Below are 20,493 nucleotides of genomic sequence, written 5' to 3'. Positions count from 1 at the left end.
CATGATATTTTATAAAAGAACTTTTTAAAATTTCGTTTATAAAAATTTAATTTTGCCGTTTTTAAATGAAAAACTCATAATTCTGTATATTGTGAAATAAAGTGATTAATACATTGCTATCACATCTAATATAATAAAAATTTCACTCTTAAAAACGCAAATTAAAATAAACATTACATAAAAAATATATCAAATATAAAATTCATTTTATTGTTTATTCGTAAAAATAAAAGCAAAAGCTTTCCCATCTATGAGAATTTGCGAAGGATATAAAAACTTTAACAAAGAATTAACAAATATTCTAGTTCTTTTTAAAGTTTAAATAAGAGCTTTGAAACTTTGAAATTATCAGTGCAGTAGTTGGTTACAATTGCATCCTGTAATTAAAAAAAATATCTGCATAATGAACGTTTAACACACAGCAATTTATGTAAAATAATAAACTTTTCAGCAAAGTTGTTGAGGGAAATGTAAATAATTCAACGATTATTTCAAGTTTTCCTCTACACTTTTTTAAAATAACAGTTTTCAAACACATGAATTATATATGTGACATTTCTATTTAATTATTTCGAAGATATACTAGCCTAGTAAATTTAACAGAGTAATCATTTAGTGAAATATTTTTCCAGCTGTTGAATAATCAAAACAAAACCTATTGATAACAGAAGTCTTGGCGTAAAAAAAAGGAAATACCGGTTGGCGAAACCGGCAATCTCCCCCCCCCCTTCTCCCTCCCTGAATTAACCTATTCTTCAGGAAGCAAACATGTCTGCAAAGAGAACAACTGTCAGTTTCCACTTTTTAAAATCCGCGGCCGAATTCTAAGTGCTCAGACTTGGAGGGAAAATGTATTACGGTTTCGCTCTCCCGGGAACTACTTACTTTGAGAGTAAGAAAGTACCGTGTTGTTGAAGCAGGAAATTCGACTGTGGAAATCTAGTTGTAATTATTTTAGGAAGAAAATTATTTATTTTGATGGTTCCTAATTTATCTATTTTTGATTTTACCTCGAGGAAGCCGAGAAATTAATAAACTAGAAGAACTGTAACATTTTAATTATAGGAAGCACGTTATCATTTGTTCCATTTGAAGTCTCTTGATTTTTTTTTACAACTACAGAACAATCTTGATATTAGCTGCAGTTTCTTATTTTTATTTCATTTTTTTTTGTATCCGATTAAAACAGGGGAGAAAAACTTATCTATTAACTGTGATTCTATTTTAGTCAGCAAATTTAATATTAGATTTCATCAAAGAATTCTGAATTGGAAAACTGCTGCTGTGCATTCCGTTTTACAAATCAAAATTATTAATTGCCTAATACCAGTTGAAACTATTGGTGTTAATAAAGATTGTGTTCAAAAACTTTGGTGTAATTTCGTTTATAAATGTTGAAAAACATGAAATTCCTTATAGCCTGCATTGTTATTTCTTGCTTATTACAGCAAGTTGCATCCGAAGAAAATACCCAGCTGTCTGAACCTCTGAGTCCGCATGTAGAATCATCAAGTTATGCTCGAAATAACAGGACAGCATCTTCTTCAACCCTTGCTGCTAGGAGAACACAGCAGAATCCAAGGTCATGGGTTCAGCAACATAGGGCTACCACCAACTCTCCAGCGGAAGTACCTGCGACTAAAGTGATGAACAAATCCGAATCCGAAATTGTGCATGAAAAATGGCAACTTTTTGAAAAGACGGTGAAGAAAATCATTGATGGACGAATGAAAAAGGCTCTCCCTATGTTTTTAAGGATGAGTTCGGATGCCAAACTTTCTGGAGAATGTCAAAAGAGCATCATGGCTTTGGTGAACGGTGTGAGAAGTCTGAAAAGCTGGGCCTTTAGAAGTAAGTATTTTTTATTACCTTTCTGTCTACTCTTCTGCATCATGAACATATGGTGAAGCTGATTAAACTATTTACATTTTTTAAATTTTTGCAAGATTTGATTAACTGATGAGAAAGTGTCAGTTAATAAATAAATGACTGTATTATAAAAGATGCAGGAATAAGAAATTTATAATAAAAGCAATGATTCTTTATATAGTTTAGTCTGCATAGAATCTCTTTGTTTGAATGCAAAACATTTAGCTAATTTTCTTAAATTTATTGATGATTAAATTCATTTAATTAACAAATTTAAATATTTATGAATCGTATCAATTTATTTTAAGCAATAATTTGGTAGTAGTGAAGTAATCGATTTATTATTTTTGAGCACTAAAAGTCCTCTAAAATCCCATGCTAATTAATATAAATAGCGTTTTCTATTTGAAAATTGAATTTGTTACTTAATTTTTTTTACACAATTTTAAAGAATACCAGATTCTTTAACTCTTGTAGTTTATACCGATCAATGCGGCATCGATTTGTTATTTTTGCTTTTTGATAAATTTTTAATCAAAGAAGATGGTAGAATTATCTAAGATACCAGATTTATAAAGAATAGTCAAAGTGATATTAAATCTTATCTTATTAATAATATTTTTTCAAAAATAAATAATTTTAATATCGGTACTTTTGTAGCAATATTAGGCGTCAAGAAATTCGCCATAATTATAAGGCCTCAAAAATATAACAAAACATCTATAAATCAAGGAATAATTTAACAATTATTTTTGTGTAATTTCTTGATACTATAATTTAAAAAAATAAATCATCAATTTTGATAGAAAATTTTCAATTTGAACACTAAATGGCAAAAAACAATTAGAGTCATGATTATCCTTCAAAATATATTACACTGATTATTTATTAGGTATGGCATATTTCTGTAATAACATTAAAATTTTCTAAGACCATTTCAGATATCTCGAGTTTAAATTATCTGATTTTAAGGACGGCATATTTAACTCAAATATAATTTATTTTCTATTATTTTAGAAATTTGAAATTACTGTTGATTTAAAAAGATTTTTTGTTAATTTTAAATATACATTTACATTAAATAAAATACCTCACTCTTCTGTAAAGAAAGAATCAACATGCTTACATTTAATATAAATTTAAATATCCTCATAATTTCATTCAACTGGGAACTCAAAATAGAAAGGCCGTGCAATCAATTTTTATTTCCTTCTATTAGCTAATTTTTCATTTCCTGTATTGGCTTTTGGGGCAATTTTTTCTAGACAATTCTGTTCTAATTTTGCAAGAAGAATAACATACTTCAAGAGTACGGGAAAAAACAGGCACGCGAGATACCCATCAAATTTGTGTGTCATGTTCGACAATTCTGACAAGAAGAATTAGAATATTAAGCACTAAATATAGTACATTATCAAAATGAATACACCTGTCAAACAGCGAAAAAAAATTATAACTTTGTATTGATTGAACTGAGGATTTTTTTTCTGTAGTCAATTCTGTGTCTAGTGCCAAATACTTGGTTTTAAGGATAAAGGAATTTGTTATAAAATAAGTAAACTTTCATCATCTGTAATTCGTTTTTTTAATAATGGTACCTTTAGTTAATGTTGTTCTTTCGATCAGTATACCAATTGAAGGGACGGCACATAGTTTAATTTGTAACACCACCAATGAAACCGACAGGCGGTGAAAAACGATAATTTCTGATCTAACATCAGCATTTTAATATAGCAATAGTCGATTAGTTTTCCCTCTGGTCATTTTTATATATTTTTATTCAATCCATTGTTTTATTTTTTTTCCAAATAGCTAATGAAATTATATCTTTCCTTTCAGTAATATTTTTTTAGAAATGATCCAATTAAACACTTCGAAAATCGTAGATTGTAGAGAAATGAAGTCGTTTGCGAATTCCTCGTAGATTCTCAAAAAATTGCAGAATGCCTTTAATAGTTTTTAAAAATAAAAAAATACATTGTTTTCCAAAAAATAATTAATTATTTTTAATTAATGATGCAAATTTGGTTTAAAAATGTGGGTTGCAATTTAAATAAATCAGATAATATAATCCAATGAAATAGATTTATACAAGCTAAGGAAGAAACGTATCAAATAAAAGCCTCTACTCGGAAAAAACCTACAATTCCAATCTTTAATTTTACTTTCGTTTTTGTCTAAATTATGAACATAAAACTATACTTTCCCTTAAATGTATTTTAAATAAAAGTAATAGGACATTTTCCCCCTTGTTTCTGCTAGATATTTTAAATTTTAACAATGTTACTTAATTTATAAGCTAATTTTAAACACATGATTAAAGAAAAATAAACAAAAATCTCGAGAGAAATATGAAGGATTATTAACAAAGAAAAAGAAATAATAAAAATTAATTCAAATAATCCGATTTTTTTTAATTCCTCTTCTAAAGCATCAGCGGTCTTGCATCTTTCAGATTTATAGCATTAATATAATCGGGTCTGAAATCTAATTTGCTTTCCAATCGCGTTATTAAACTGTTCTACGAAACCAGATTAAACTTTTGATTCATTCCATTCAAGAACAGTTTGTTTACATTTATTTTTAGCCACTTGACTTCACCGTCCATTTTACAGGGAAGTTTAAAAAATAACTTCCTCAAATGTAGTTCTGTATTTATGACATCGTTATTACTATATAATTTTATGTTTTTATTGCAAATTATTACTGATTCGTGATATAATTATTTTACCTATTGAATATATCAAGTCATCGGCGAAATCGCTATATACAAATCTTGGAATATCTTGATTTCAAAAAAATAGGGTCCATCGAATAAATTGTTTTCATAATTGACTTACTTTATCTTAAATTACTCATTAAATATCGAATTCACTGATAGAAAACTCCTTATACCTAAATCATAAAAAATATTCCAATTGTTTTGAAGTGCAACAATGTATGCAGTACTCGTATCAGTACAATTACAATAAAATTGAACTGCGATGCAATCTATTAACATATCAGCTTATATGAACTATGAATTCAGATTCTTTATCTCTCACTGAGTAAATAATGTTTTAAGATTCATTAGACTATCTTTGCATTATATTTATAAAGTTAATCTTAACTATAATGATAACTAAACGCAAAGAATTTTAAGGATATTCGAACATTCAATCCCAAATAATTTTAATATGATAATATCTTAAGCTTGATTTGTCTGCCTTTTCTGTTTTTATCTTCATTACATAGCAGCAGCAAAATATATTTAAAAAAACTGTTTTTTATATCATATATGTCCTTTTTATATCATACATGACATTTATATATCCTTAAATACCAATCCAATAATTAAATTAAGAAAAATAATTTTAAAACAATTGAATATATCTTATGAACTTATGAAAATTAAAGGGAAAAAATTGCAATAAAATAAAAAATCTGCTAAAAGCCATTTCAAAGCGGCACCAGTAAAGTAAAAATAAATTTTTTTGTGTGTAATTAATAATAGTAAAAAAGCAATTTTAAAATAAAGTTTTTGATTAACAATATGTCCGGAATTAACTGTCGAAAAATTATTATTATTATTTTATTTTTTTACTTTTTAACTAAAAATCTAATTGAAATTTTAATGTATTATACTTCTGATTTTTGATTTGATAAATAAGCATTGAATGAAAATAATGTTATTCTTATGAAATATGGAATAATATCATTTTCTACCAACAATTCATTTTTTTAGTATCAGTTGTCGTTTTGTTTTAACTACATTACAATTGTAATTCTGTCCAAGGATCAATCAATTGACTGAATTTTGTTCCCAAAACTATTAACCTAATTTTGATAAAATTTGAATGTGCAATGATATTTAAATTTTAGAACAAACATGGCATAAATTTAATGCAAAACACTAATGCAATTATTATCGAAATTGCTTTTATTCTTATTTCAGTTAATTTTCATAAAAGTGTTTAATTCTAAAACAATTCTTAATAGATTTAGAATAAAACTCAATGAATAATCAATAAAATAAAATGTATAGTTAAAACTACTAACTAACTTTTATAACTAATAAAATTTTAAATTGAACTAAACTTAACTAGCTGAAATTATTAAGTTTTTTCTAGCTTCAAAATTAAAGACTGACTAAAGAAACTAACTGAAAAACTTTTAAATAATAAATACCAAATGAAAATTAAATTTAAAGCGAAATTATATTACCAGAGAGATTTGAAACAATGAATAGATAATAGTGCATGTACGCTTGCAAAATATGTTGATATTAATTTTATATATTTTCAATGCAACAATAAAATATAAAATATCAGTATCTCAAAAGTTGTATCTGTTATTTTGAAATGAACAGTCAACGGAAATAATACATTAAAAATATTTTATTATGATTTATTATGATGATGATATTAATCTATAGAAAATTATTACTTTTATACTAAATTCTAATTTTATACTTATTATTTTTATATCAAATTCTAAATATAATTCGGAATAAATTCCAGAATATTTAAAAAATACTTTTTTGAATTTTTATTTTTTATTTTTGAACGTTACTTAAATAGGGTAGATTTCATAATCCTTTTAGCTATGAATTAACTAATTCAAAAAACATGAAACGTGATTTTTTACGTCATTTCATGCATTTCTGCATCTGGAAGCGTATGCCTATCGCTAATAATTCAGAAATTAGTTATTGGGCCACGATTAGAATAGACAAATATATATTTAAAACGTGTATTTAGGCGGTTATTTGAATCAAAATTATATTTTTCGTTGTTTAAAAACTTTACTTTCTCGTATTTCAAGAATATAAAAAAAGTGCTATAATTGTCAAACATTTCAAAATTGTGATTTTTGATGAACTTTCACATTTCAAGTCTCCCTGAGGCCAAAAATCCCATTTCTGGAATATATCTGAATGTGAATACAATAATGCGAATGCGAATATAATAAAAATGCATTGAGATAGACACATGAAATTCAGTATACTTTAAGTCAAATTTATAGATTTCTTTCAAAATTTGAACGAGAGAAAATCGACCTGTCTGGTTTTCCGAATATAAATTAGCATGATAATTACAAAATTAAACAATGTTTTGGTTTTCCCAAAGCTTTCTCGCGTCTCTCTAATAAAGGAGTTATCTCTTCACCCGCATAAAATTTTGGTATCGGTGAACAATACTTCTGAAATATTGATCTTTCATGAGAATTAACATTTTTACTGAATCTATCTCTTGATTCAAGCCTTTTTTTTTCAGCGATTAATCTCTGGATATCTCTTCGAAAATCGAATTTTAATTTTAAGGGCGTTTTTTTCAACTAATTAATGTCAATATATGACACAGAGCTACGAATGTTATTACAAAATTAATTACCAAATTTGATATATGGAAATCATTTTATTATTGAGTCATCGCGTTTAAATGTTTGTGAAAGTATATACCAATAGAAAATAAGCGCTTTGAAGAATTTTATTCCAAATTTGATAGATATCTATATTTTAGATGCTAAATATGTATAACAAATTTTTATCTATCGAGCTCTCTTCATTTTGTAGTCATCGCGTTAATCTATATTCGGACAAATAGACTTTCTCTGAAAGTTTTTCACTCGCAAATAATAGAAATCTTCAAATTCGGCTACAAAAGCTATATACCAAATTTCATCCGTTGATAACTCAAAGCTTTTTTAGTTATCTTTGCCACAAATAACAGACATACAGAGAGACAAATGCAACGCCAAAAAATGTGTTTTTTCGAATATAGGGAAAAGACATTCGTCAAAATATTTGAAGACTAAAATACTTTCTAAATATTTTGCATTCGAGAAAGAAAAAAAGGCTGAAGGGATAAAATTTGGTACAATAATTGATGTAGTGTAGTTAACGTTAAAGTGCTAAAGTGTAGATAACGATGAAATTTGGAACCAAATCCGACAAATAGATGATGGACGGCTTACGGATCTATACTTTCACAAGCATGTAAACCCAATAATTCAAAAACGCAATGTTTTAAATATGTGAAATTTGGGGAGTGGCATTGTGATTTCAATTCTAGTTCTATATCAAATCTTGATAGATATATATACAGCAAGTTGACTCTTTCCTAACTAAAATTTGCCAATAGCATGCTTTTTAAAATATAAAAATATATTTATTCGAGTATGCGTAAAAGCACCGAGGACACCAATTTCTGTTAGTTTTTAACTGCATACGCCAGTCGTAAATAGTTTAGAAAACAATTAGCACAATTAAAATGGTCACTCTATATATAATTACAACACATTGTTTAGAGGCACGTTGGGTTTTCGGCGAGTGCAAATATTAAATATGTTTTTACTTCCATCGATAAGAATTTCATAACACGTACTTTTCAAAAGCTGATTTGATGTGTGATGATTTCAATCTTTATTCTAAATATGTTATGATAGGACTGTTTCAAATTTTGTTTAGAAATACTGAATTAAAATTATGGTGTGCCTAAGGTTTTGTAATACTTAATGAAACAGTTAATAAATAATTTTCATAAGAACATGAAAATAATTACATTCTCACCAACACTAAGCATATCAGCCAGTATTCTAATATTCAAAACTTAGTTCGAATTGTGACTTATTAATATTATATACATTTAACACAATTTACAACAATCAAAGCTGGAAGCTTAATGATATAATCATAGGAAATGCTTTGTATGGGGATTATGTCACTCTCAAAACTAAATGGTTGACCGCCAAAAATCATAAAGGCAGGCACTCAACAATTTAATTAGCTCGTCTTTTGAGCTTTCTACCCGAAACAGATACCATTAGACACACTTCATGAATCACCCCTCCATTACTGATATTTGACCTATTATGTTTGAAGCAACCGCTTCTCTTCTTTAATAAACTCCTTTGAATCTGGTTACATCTCTGTAATCTAAACAAAGAATCTGGCTAATCACATTGTGTCTTCTCACACCATTACTTGAGGTAATTGCTTAACGAGTTAGACAGAGGCAAAAAAATGCGATTTTAAAGAAAACTGGATATTTTAACCCTTTCTGTATATCCTGAAATATTTCTTCTTCCTATGGGTTGATTAAGCATTAAACTTATTAAAATGCATATCACACTGATTGCATGTGATTATACTCATATTTTAGTGCAATTATTTTTTGCTATAGATTGCATAAGCGCCTTGTCAGTTGTTGTTTTTTTTCAGATCAGATCTGGCAAAACGTAAAATTTTGTGTATTCAGGCAGCCATTTTAGGTAGAAATACATAAGTGTAGCACGTAATGTTTTGTTGTAAGTTGTTTACATCTTTTTTTTTCCAAATTAAACAATTTATTTGAAGTAAATGCCCTTTTATTGTAGATTTTGATTACAAAATGAATAATATAGACATAAGTGTTCCACTCCCAAAAATACCACTACAAATAATTTTTTCGGTTAAATATTGCTATTATACTTTAATCGGTCTATTAAAGCTCTAATTTACATTTTTTGGAAAAGAAAAAGAAATTCTGTTATTGAAAGGCTTAAGATAATCTTTAAGTCAATAAAACAAACAGGTTTTTAGCATTTTATCATTAGCAATAAAAAAAAATTCTAGCACTCAAATGAATGAAATAAATATAAGTATTGGTGCTCAGTTTTTATTTTGGATAAGTTCCAAAAGCAAACAGAACTCTCAGAGAAAAAATAAAACAACGAAAGAAGTCTAATTAAATTGATATGTAATCTCACAGCAATAAAATATTTTAAGAGATAAGTAGAAATCCTGAACAATGTTTCTACTTTCCCATTACCCAACTTGAAATCTCAATATATCGCAATCTCTTATTGTTACTTCTTATCAACTGAGAAGATATCGAGAAAGTACTCGTTGAATTATTAACATTGCTTTTGTTTCTTCTTCGTATCCTCAATAATTGAGTGTCCTTGAGTTGCAAAACAGACAACTGCATCTCATTTTCCGGTTACGCATTGCTAGAATGTATGTCCATGAAATGTAGATCCCAAGAGAGCGCCCCTAGAAAAATGGCCAAACAGCAATTTAAAGTTAATTTATGAGGCACCATGGGGCTTATGTAAAGGTGGAAAACTGTCAGAGCGATTGCGTCTGCAATGTGTGACCTAGTTTTTACTTTCTTTTTCTCAAAGTGTAATAATAATCATTTTCTTTTCATTGTTTTAATTTATTAGGATAGTAAGAATTTTACGCAGTAATGTTTACAACATAACGTAAGGTACAATGGAGTTAGATGTTGACAATAAGTGATATCTCTTAAAAAGAACCCATTAATTCAACATATTCAATATTTCGAATATTTATAGTTTATTTTTAAACTATATATTCATAATTAAATTATATTTAATAAAAAATATTTTTTTAAAGTCGATATTTTTAATTTTAGTTATTTTTACTTTTTAGCACTAAATACAATTAGAGTTAATATATGCGTTATTATCCTGTATAAAAATAATGCATATCAAAATAATATAGTTGATGATAGCGACAATGAATATAGTTCGTCGCTGTGGCAAAGTTCAGATGGCGCCCGGGGTATAATGGGATTTTTTCACTCCTTCGTTGTATTTTAACTCGAAAAGGCGCAAGCAGTACTAAACTGTATGTCACTGACACCCGAGAAATCTATACCATCCCCTCAGGCGGTTGCTGCGCTACTAATTCGTTCACTTCAAATCATTTAAAACAAAAAGATTTAGGTCAAGGTAATCAACTTTTAAAGTAACAGTTTTTAATTAAACTCAGAGTTTGACCAAAACTTAAAATATATCTCGAATATTCTGTAATTTTATCCATTAGAGTTCTTAAAAGTCCTTTTCTACGAGTTAAATTTGATTTAAAAATATTGCAAATGTAAAATAATAATCAAAAATTCATTTTTTAAAAAGCATTTTACTCATTATTTTGGTAACGATTGATCACATTGCATAATTCAAAATTTATGCTTTGTTTGATATATACATTATTTTATTTGAAGAATGCAAGTCATTTTGATTGATTTTTAATTGTTTTCTGGAATGCTTTTGCAATTTCAACATTGGCTGGTAGTTGACACAAAAGAAATCTCTTACATCTGTGACTTAATATTAAGACAGGAATGATTGAAGTGATGAGTGTTGGCTTTCACTCCTAGAATGTTTACAGAAAAGTTTTAGATTAAACAAACCATGATTTTTAGCTTTAGACTGTTGTTGAAATAGATATAATTCATTCGGAAAATTTCATTTTTTTGCTTTAATCTATCTCTGTTCTAATATAATTTGCGAGTGTGGGCGCGCATGTGTGCATCTGTTTATTCCCTGCAAGTCAGACCATTAGAATTACTTCTCAAATTTGGCATAAATAAACTACGGAAGTTAGAAACAAGCACCTAGGGACGATTTTTTTAAAATTTTCATTCATTTCAAATAACTAGTATTTTAATATTTGAAGTTTGCGATTGATAAAAATTTATCGAAATTTTAAAGTGCTGTGCAATAAATTTTGAAAATATTTTTACACAAAATTAAATTTTGTCCCATTTTAAATTTAGAAATATTGTCTTTTTAATTATTTCTACTGATTTATTTCTCATTATTTTCTACTAATTTATTTATAGTGTCCCTTTTTTCGAATTTAGGTAATTTTTTGAAAATATTTCTGCTATAATTTTCAACAATACTTTCATCGTTGTAATGAAATTTGGAACTTTTTCATTTTTTATCAAATATTTCATAAAGTGTTTTTATCAACTGTTAAAAGAAAAGAAGACTGTTTCTGTTTATTATCCAACCAAAATTATCAAATTCAAATGATAACAATCGCCAGGTAACAAGATCTAAGTTCATATAGGACGAAACAAAACTTTCTTATCTTATAGGATTGCAGGTTCAGATAGAAAATATAATTTAAGAAAGAACAATAACAACGATTAAATAAATATTTTCTTCCTGGTATTTGACATCCTACCTCTGAAAATAACTTTTCGCACTGATAGTTTTATCAAGCAAAAGAAATAATTTCATATAACAATTTTCTAATCGTATACAAACTTAGCAGGCCAATAATTGTAAAATTTAGGCATTCATATTTTGTAATATTTCGCTTTCAAATCTGAACATCATCAGATCTCATTGCAAGAATCAATCATTGGGGATTGTTGCGGTTCTTTTTAAAGATTAGTTATAATTAGAAATTTTATAACTTGAGTAAAATAAAATAAATCATTAAAAATATTTTATTAAAAATTTTGTTACATGCTATTATGTTTCCATGGCCACAAAAATATTCCTTTTGGACAATGAATTTATCATTATTTTTTTAATACAATGAAAATATTATTTTTAGATATCATTATCTCGTAAGTTATAATATGCATTACATGAAAAAGTAGCTTTAATAATTGGAAATTCAAGAAAATGTGTGTCATGTGTGAAACTAATTGACAAGAAAAACTAATAATCAAAACGTTTTAAATATAAAATTAAGCATGAAAAATTTCTGGTCATTATTTTAGATTAAGAATATTAATGCAAAAACCATAATTCAAATTTTATATATGTGATGGCAAGATTTCTTAATGTGAAATTCATTTTAAAAAGTTCCTTTATTTAATCTAGATTGCATTCGAAATTCATACGTTTTATTTTTTCGTATACGTAGTATATAGAAAGTATAATAATTGTCAAAAAAAAATCAAACACGAGATTTTGACGAAACTCCATGTTTTAGACCCCCACCATTGAGTTCAAAAAACAGATTTCTGAAAAATGTCCGTCTATCTGTCTGTAAAAAAGATAACTTAATTTATCTAGATGGATAAAATTTGGTATACGGTATTTATATCAAATTTATAGATTTCTACTAAATTTTAAGCAAAATCCGTTCAGAAGAAGTCCGGCTGTTCGAATATAAGTTAACACAAGAACTACAAAACAAAGAGAGCTATATAGATAAAACTTGATGCACAGAATTAAAATTTATGTCCAGATACCTATCAAATTTTGAGCCAAATCCAGCAAGGGATTGACCGTCTGTCGGTCTGTACTCTTAAAAACAGGTAAATACGATAACTCAAAGACAAACTGACTTAAATATATCAAATTTAGCATGTGATTTTGTGATTAAAAAAAGTAACTTTGTGTCAATTTTTTTGCTTCAATCGATTGAAGATAGGATTTGTGTCTAAAGTACAAATCCTATTTTCGGGTACTATTAACCGCATGTCAAGTATTAATCTCGCCTAAGGCTAACACGATACATTCAGTAAAAATTCTAAATTCACGCCAAGAACTAATATTTTGTAACTACTGTACGCAAATGCCATTCAAGACGATCTCTGGCATGTTAAATTTATTATAAAGTATGCAAGACACCTTCCGGTTTATAATAGTTATTTTTCTGTATTCAAAATATTTCAAGAAATTTTATTTAAAATTGTAGCAAGAAAATTGTTTAAAATTGAGTCTTGATTGAAAGACAGATTCATCATTTCTGTTTAGAACATACCTATAGTCACATAAAATTTCAATAAGTTTAAATGCGGTATCTTATTCGCCGGAGGATTCAAAACTAAATTCAGGTTCTTGTTGTTTTTTTTCCTGTAAATACTTAGGCGATTGCAGAAAAGTTTATTTAAGTTTAAAATATAATCACTAATGCAATCATTTTTGTGTCATTATTGTCCTCATTACTTTGATGAATAAAATAAAAGAACAAAGTCAAATATAAATTGAGGATAGTAATACATACATGCATTCTTTAACAGAGTTCATGCAAGTTCATTCTGAAAAAGATTTAAAAGAAACATTCATTTGTGTGATCGAGTTCAAAGGTTTTATCATTAGTCAAAGACAATTTAACCGATCTTTGAACTCTTGCATGCTGAAGTAAATTAAAGAAAATCTAGAACCAGTCATTTTTATTTCTCTTTGAATGATTCGTTACAACTGAATGAAAGCAGATGTTTTTTATGTGAAAAAAATCACTGTAGAAATCTCCGTTTAGAATATCATTAGTTGTCTAGTTCTTTTTTCTTTTTTTGTACTCTATGTTGATTCACATTTCTATATTTTGATACAGTTTGGCGTGCCATCTTATTCCCAATGATGATTCATCGCTAACACAGTTCATTAACCATCCCTTATCTAACACGTCTAGACTGTTGATTTCGTGTTTTAATGCATGAGGAAAGATTCCATGATGCATTAAGAAAGTTTTATTAAATTAGAATACGAACTAAAATATTTGAATAAATGTTCATGAAATAAATAATTACACTTACAGGCTAAGATTACATTTAAAGAAATATATTTTTCAAAATTTGCAATTTCTTATGAAAGGTAAAAACAACTCGTTACTCGTTTTCGTTACTTGACTGTAAAACGCATTGAATTTTCTAGTATTGTCATGCGACGACTTAAATTTTGTTAATGAAAATGAAGTTGTTCTTCATACTTATAGCTTTTCTTCCCTAAATACGAAATATTTCAAATTTAATTGGATTACCATTAAATTACATTTTCCCCTTTTTTTTATTATGATTGACAAGCCAGATAAAGTTTTTCATAAAGTAATTTTTCAAAACCTTTGCGTACACAGAGTTACCAATTATAAAAATCGGAGAATGTTCAATTAAAATTCAAGCACGCGAAATTTGACAAATTTTTGAGACAAAAGAACTAAACCTGCCCTTCATCAAAATCGTAAACTCATTTAAGACCTATAATCATCCTTTTACAATTCTAAAAGATATCCTAAAAGAATAAATTAAAAAGATAATGATAGGATATATTAAATATATTCTTTATAAAATAAGAAGAATACGTGGAGGATTAGCTGTTATTGGTTTTAATCAATTTGTGCATTTAGACAGTATTTTTTAAGAAAAATTTCAATATATTTGACTTGAAACTTGTGTTTTCTAATTTATATAATTATTCCAATACAATAATAATATTATAATTCATAAATTAGATAAAATACAAATTAGAAAACGACTCAAACATGAATATTTTATCTGAATACATCGATTTGTCTGTAAGAGACTTAACAGTGTTTGATCAGTGGATGTCTTTCGTCCCTAAATTGAGCAATTATGTAGAATCTTTCAAAATATAAGTCTCAAAGCCAGCTTTAGTATTAATGGGTTCCTAAGAATCTGAAAATAAATGAAATCCCTATTAGTAGCCTTTAACAATCTGACCTTTAAATGCCCTTTAGAATTTTATAAATGAAACTATTTTCATTTTCTTTCATATTCAAATTTTATAACAGTTAGAAGTATCTAAACGACCTACATGTGGCTCAAAAATCCATGTTAATTCACTCTGAATATATTGCCGTTATTCTTAACAGTGTTTTTCTTCATGCCTTAACTACTCCGAGTCACACATTACCTTTTATTAAAATGCGGTAGTTAGCAATTCTTGTTTACAAACAAAATCATAAACTTGTGTCAATAATCTAGAAAGATTTCCTCATTTGCCTAAACACATCAGACGAACACAAAAACGACCTATTCCCCTATGAAGAAGAAGAAAAAAAAAATAAGTATGTCGCTTTCAACATTTCATGATCTCCATCAAGCCACACCACCTTCGTGCAGCCCCGTCCTTGTTTTTAGTCTTGTTTTGACCCTTGTCAAGATATTACTACTTTCTCGAAATTTCTCAGCGGACTCGATTACACGTTCCTTTCATCGGGAAAAGGGGGACTCGCATACGAGTTCCGCATTGTGATAAAGCATTGCCCTCTGTTCGATTTAATGTGCCTTGTAAATGAATAACGGGAACATGGGCAAAGTGCTGTAGGCACAGTGTTCCACTTTTTACCATCCACACGTGATGCTGTCGTCTACTGTTCTGACTTTTCGTCTGCTCCGATGTAATCACGTTTAAGTAAACACGTGATACGTCCATAACATGATCTCATGTCTTGAGAGTTAATTATCAAATGGACACAGTCAATATTATTCTCATTTGGATGTTAATTAAGGTATAGTGTAAATACGTCTATGAAGATAATAGAAAATGGACTCTTGTAGCATCAATAAGTTAATTTTTTTTAATATTATATACCTATGGCAACTAGTCTTTCTCCGAGATAATAATTTTGTTTAACTTCAATTATGTATATAACTCATGCGTAGTCTAGTCTTTATGATTTTTTTTCTTTTCAGAATTTGGAACTTAAAATGTTGATAGACATTTGAATCCGGCCTTTTTATGAGCATAACGACTGTTCGGTTCATTGGTCGAGCATTCCAGCATTAGTTTAAAAGTAAAGTTAGTTGATTTCCAATTAATCAAGCAGCTTATTAGCTGATTTATAATATGTTGATATAAATGTAAGAAAAGAAGGCATCCTTTAACATAGTGAATATTACGCTTATCTTATACATTTAATAATTTAAAGGGTTCCGCTTACATATCTTAAGAAATAAAGCAAAATATACAAACAAAAATTCGCTATGATATTGCCAAAGAATATAAAATATCACATTTTTTATTATTGAAAAAAATATGATTATATATTTGTGCAAACAATAAGCGTCGTTTAGGTTAGATGACAACAACAAAAAATATGTATTGGAATATAATATATAAATACTTTTATATGTTGAAAAATAAATTATAAAAAAATTATTCAGTTTTTGAAATGATATAATTGGAAAGATAACTTTTTGAATTTTACGTTCAATTGTACGTTCAATACGTCCGTTGTAAAACTGGTTTTCTTCAAAATCTTTTTCCAAAGCAAAATGGGTGGAAAATTCAAAAATATTACTCAGTTTCGAATTTATTCAAATTTTAAATAAAATTGCTTTTCATGTTCATTTTTGTTCCCTAAAGAGCATTAGTACAAATCTAGTAACCCTAGTTGAAGCAGTATGCCCTATAGAGCACTAGAAAACAATATACATATTTGATTTTACTATTATTAGTGACTAATAAGCTAGTAGAATTTAGCAATCATTTGGTTCGCCAGGAATATTGGTTGCGTTTCCGTTCAAATAAATTTGTTATGCATAATTTAACGTTCTCGATTTAATCAAGAAAATGTTTTCTAGCTTCAAATTGTTACAAAGTTAAGACATTTTCATAGGTTTATACCTGCTCAATTTATTGGATATATGAACATCTTAATAGAGGCAAATCCCATGTCATCATTGTACTATTTAATAAGTAACTTTCCGGTTCATCTATCTTCCAACTTTCACAATACTGTGACTTCATTTTCGTATTCCTCGTATAAACTACTCAAATATTAAGCAGAATCCTTTTTCCTTAGCTTTCAACAATGGATGAAAATTACGCGATTTGATATCTTATAAAACAAAGAAAACAATTTGAATTTTAGTTCAACAATAAAATCTATTAATGAAAATTGTGCCAAAAAATGTTTTTAAAAAATTCTCGACTAAAATTGGAAAGACAATTAAATCAGTATAACTTTAAAAAAAACTGTATTTTTATTTTAAAAATAGCTTCAAAAAGTTTTCTCCAGTCACAATTTTGGGAATTATAGTGGGAAAACACCAAAATTTAGCTTAAATTTTAATAATTAAAAACTCTATTTAATTTTTTTTAAATCGTTTCTGTATATACAATCTCATTTTCCGTATTATAACTGCGCCATATTTGGTATTCTAAGTCAAATAGTCTTTCTTATAGAATGTTAATACACACCTAAATATATAAGCATATCCCCTTTATTTTTGTAGAGATAAAGCTTATAAGAACAAAGGGGCTACATGTGAGTTTATAAACAGTTCAAGACTATGAATATTTCGAAAAAAAAACCGAATTTTATATTAAGAAAAATACATTATGGCCATATTTCAGTTAAAATATAATTTAAGTAATGAAACGACTATGGATTTAACATTATGCAAATTATTCCCACTGGAATATCGAAGCATTTACAGATCAATGATACACTTTTTTCTAATGTGCGATTTACTTAATACATATTTTCTTATAATCTTTCTAAAATTTTGCTTCGAGGGAAATCATTCGATTAAATCATTTAAATATGATATTATAAACAAACATGATCTTCAAAATTAAAAAAAAATCAAATTGTGATCACTCTTCACTAGTATCATTGTTCCATAAAATTTGAAAGCTGGTTACTTTAAAAAAACAATCTAATATTTAAAAAAATGCTTTAAAACTTATTTTTGCTCTTTTCTTTGGTTTCTTTAGTGACATTTGGTGGACGATTTTAAAGTCATTCGATCTTCATCGTATTAAGTTCAAAAATATATGCGTTTCTTACTTTGAATGAGTTGTCTGGTCACAATTTAAATATGATAGACCTTTGTTAAGTGATGTTTATATCAAGTTGTTATAAATAAACCGATTTAAATTGCTTACTAGTTACTTATTAGAAACTTTAATCCAAGGAAGACCTTAAATCTTTAGACAATGGAACTTCTGCAGTATGCACGAGATTCGAAATTATTGCCTATTAAGTAATATTTTAACAGGTAAACAAGCAAAATTAGCGTACTTATCACAAAATCGAGTGATCATTCTCGAGGCTGAGTTTCTTTTCAGGGTGACAGCTTCTACTTTCAAGCAATCTTTTTTTTATATCGATAAATTCTATTAACGATTTGCAGAGAGTCGATGGAATTCTTGAGTGCACTGTTTCTGAACATGGAATAATGTATTTTAATTTTTATGGTGAATTTTCATTATTTTTCTTTCTTTCTTATGATATTTATTGTGACTTTATATTCTTCTTTATGACATTTCTTGACCATTAGTGTTTTCTAGAATTTTTTGATATTTTTTTAATACACTGATAAAAAGATTTGTTCAGAAAGCTTTGCTACCTAGTAGTTTTTTTTTTTCTTTCTTTGTCTTTATCTCTTATCGCCTTTGATGACCAACTGATTCACTGGGGGTATTAGTTACATTTATTTCAAACAAAACCTTTATATATGTCTTCATATTCATAATTCCGTTAAGATGTCAGACACTGAAGTCTTGTTATTTAAATTATTCTCTCTAATCTGTCACATGTAATATTAGAGCGTCACACAAAAACAAAACTTAAAAGTTAAAATTCACAATGATGAAAGTTGGTATATATGATGTGACATATCTTGATACCCTTTCTAATAATTTTTAAACTATTTATAACCCTTTTTCTAGCATTGAATTTTCGCAGATGAACATTAAGCCGATCATGGTAACTTTAAACAAAATTGTGCTCCTGAATTCCGCTATGCGCTTACTGCACAAAACGCTTTCAGTCACAAAAGTTGAATGGTTCGCGATCTCGCCCATTAACAGTTATCCAATTTTGAGTTCGAAAAGCTTAATATTTACTTTATTTAGCATTGATTAAACAAGTGTGAGCATATCTTTATATATTACGCTTCAATTTTGTCAATCGAAGTGAGAAAAGAACACAGCATTGATACAAATATGTGTGTCACACCATATTTATAATAAATTGTTAATTTTTTGAGAACACATATATTAAAACAAAAGTAAATGTTGCAGGAAAAAAAATACGATGATATATTCGAGATAATTTCTATTCGTTCGCATTTTATTCTTTGTATAACCATTTTTTTTCCTTCAAAGAATCTAGAACAAGTGCGAAACTTGGAAGCTACTAAGAAAATTTAATCTTTTTAACTAAATACTTGATTGCAAAATAAAGTAAAAGCCATTGTCATCATCGCTTTCAAAAAAATGATTTTAATCTCACTCACAAACGAATGAAACGAGCATTACCGAAACACCATTTCCAAAGAAAAACGCGGAAGCATTTTCATTGAGTAACTGCATAGCTTTTAAGAAGTAAATAGTCATTTTAGCAACAATGAATTTCGAAAGTGGAGTCGAATCTTAATATATCTATGTATGTTAAGCGATGAGGAAAATTGTTTGATGCACTTTATGCCGAATTAATCTTTTCTTCGGTCAATGGATAGAACGTAATCTTAAATGGAAAATAGGGGAAAAGATATCATTGTAATATTTTCATCTCCTTAGTATTGTTTGCTCCGATCGGAATAAAAACTTCCTGATTTTAAAGTGATAAATGTTTATAAGGATATTACACATCACGACTGAAGAATCATTAAAACCTCATTTCTTGTTTTAAATCATTTCATTTGATTGTATTTATTATGTCCTAAATAAAATCAGTATTGGCCTTATTTCTTATGATTAAAAAAACAGTTCGGAAAAAAAATCCATATATATCATTTTAAAGAAGCCAAACATCTTTCAAAGTGGAGTCCAAGTTCCGATCATTTAATCCGAAATCATATGCACAGGGTCTTTTTGAGCCCCATCATTTCTCTTTTGTTTAAACATTCCAGGAATTTATAAAATTTTGTATATGTTACTTCTTATACGTTTATGGGAGAGCTAGAAGAAGACGATTAGAACAACGGAAAACAATCAAACAATGTATCTTATTTTTAACAGTAGGTTTGGGGTCAAATTGACTCTTGCGTGTGTTAATGTTTCAGATTATTTAAAGTTATGGCTATGACAGCGAGTAGCACAGATTTAGAGATCTTTTCGCAAGTCTTTCTACTGACAGACAAAGTGATGGTAGCTCAGATTCCTGATTTAATCATGAAATTTTGGAAAGTAATC

The 20,493-nt window shown here is 27.8% G+C and overlaps 1 protein-coding gene across 1 annotated transcript in view; it reads left to right on the top strand.

Annotated features, from left to right (window-relative positions):
- The first annotated feature begins 1,483 nt into the window (after positions 1-1,483).
- LOC129988533 (nose resistant to fluoxetine protein 6-like) overlaps positions 1,484-20,493 on the top strand; it is a 54,934-nt gene continuing 35,924 nt past the window's right edge. The window contains exon 1 of the mRNA XM_056096781.1: positions 1,484-1,851. Within this exon, the coding sequence (XP_055952756.1) occupies positions 1,647-1,851 (205 nt within the window). The 5' untranslated portion in view covers positions 1,484-1,646. The remainder of the gene's footprint in view (positions 1,852-20,493) is intronic.

Source organism: Argiope bruennichi, chromosome 10 (assembly GCF_947563725.1).
Source record: "Argiope bruennichi chromosome 10, qqArgBrue1.1, whole genome shotgun sequence".
Lineage (NCBI taxonomy): Eukaryota > Metazoa > Arthropoda > Arachnida > Araneae > Araneidae > Argiope > Argiope bruennichi.
Note: the sequence above shows the minus strand (reverse complement) of the source record. Positions and strands in the feature narration are given on the sequence as shown.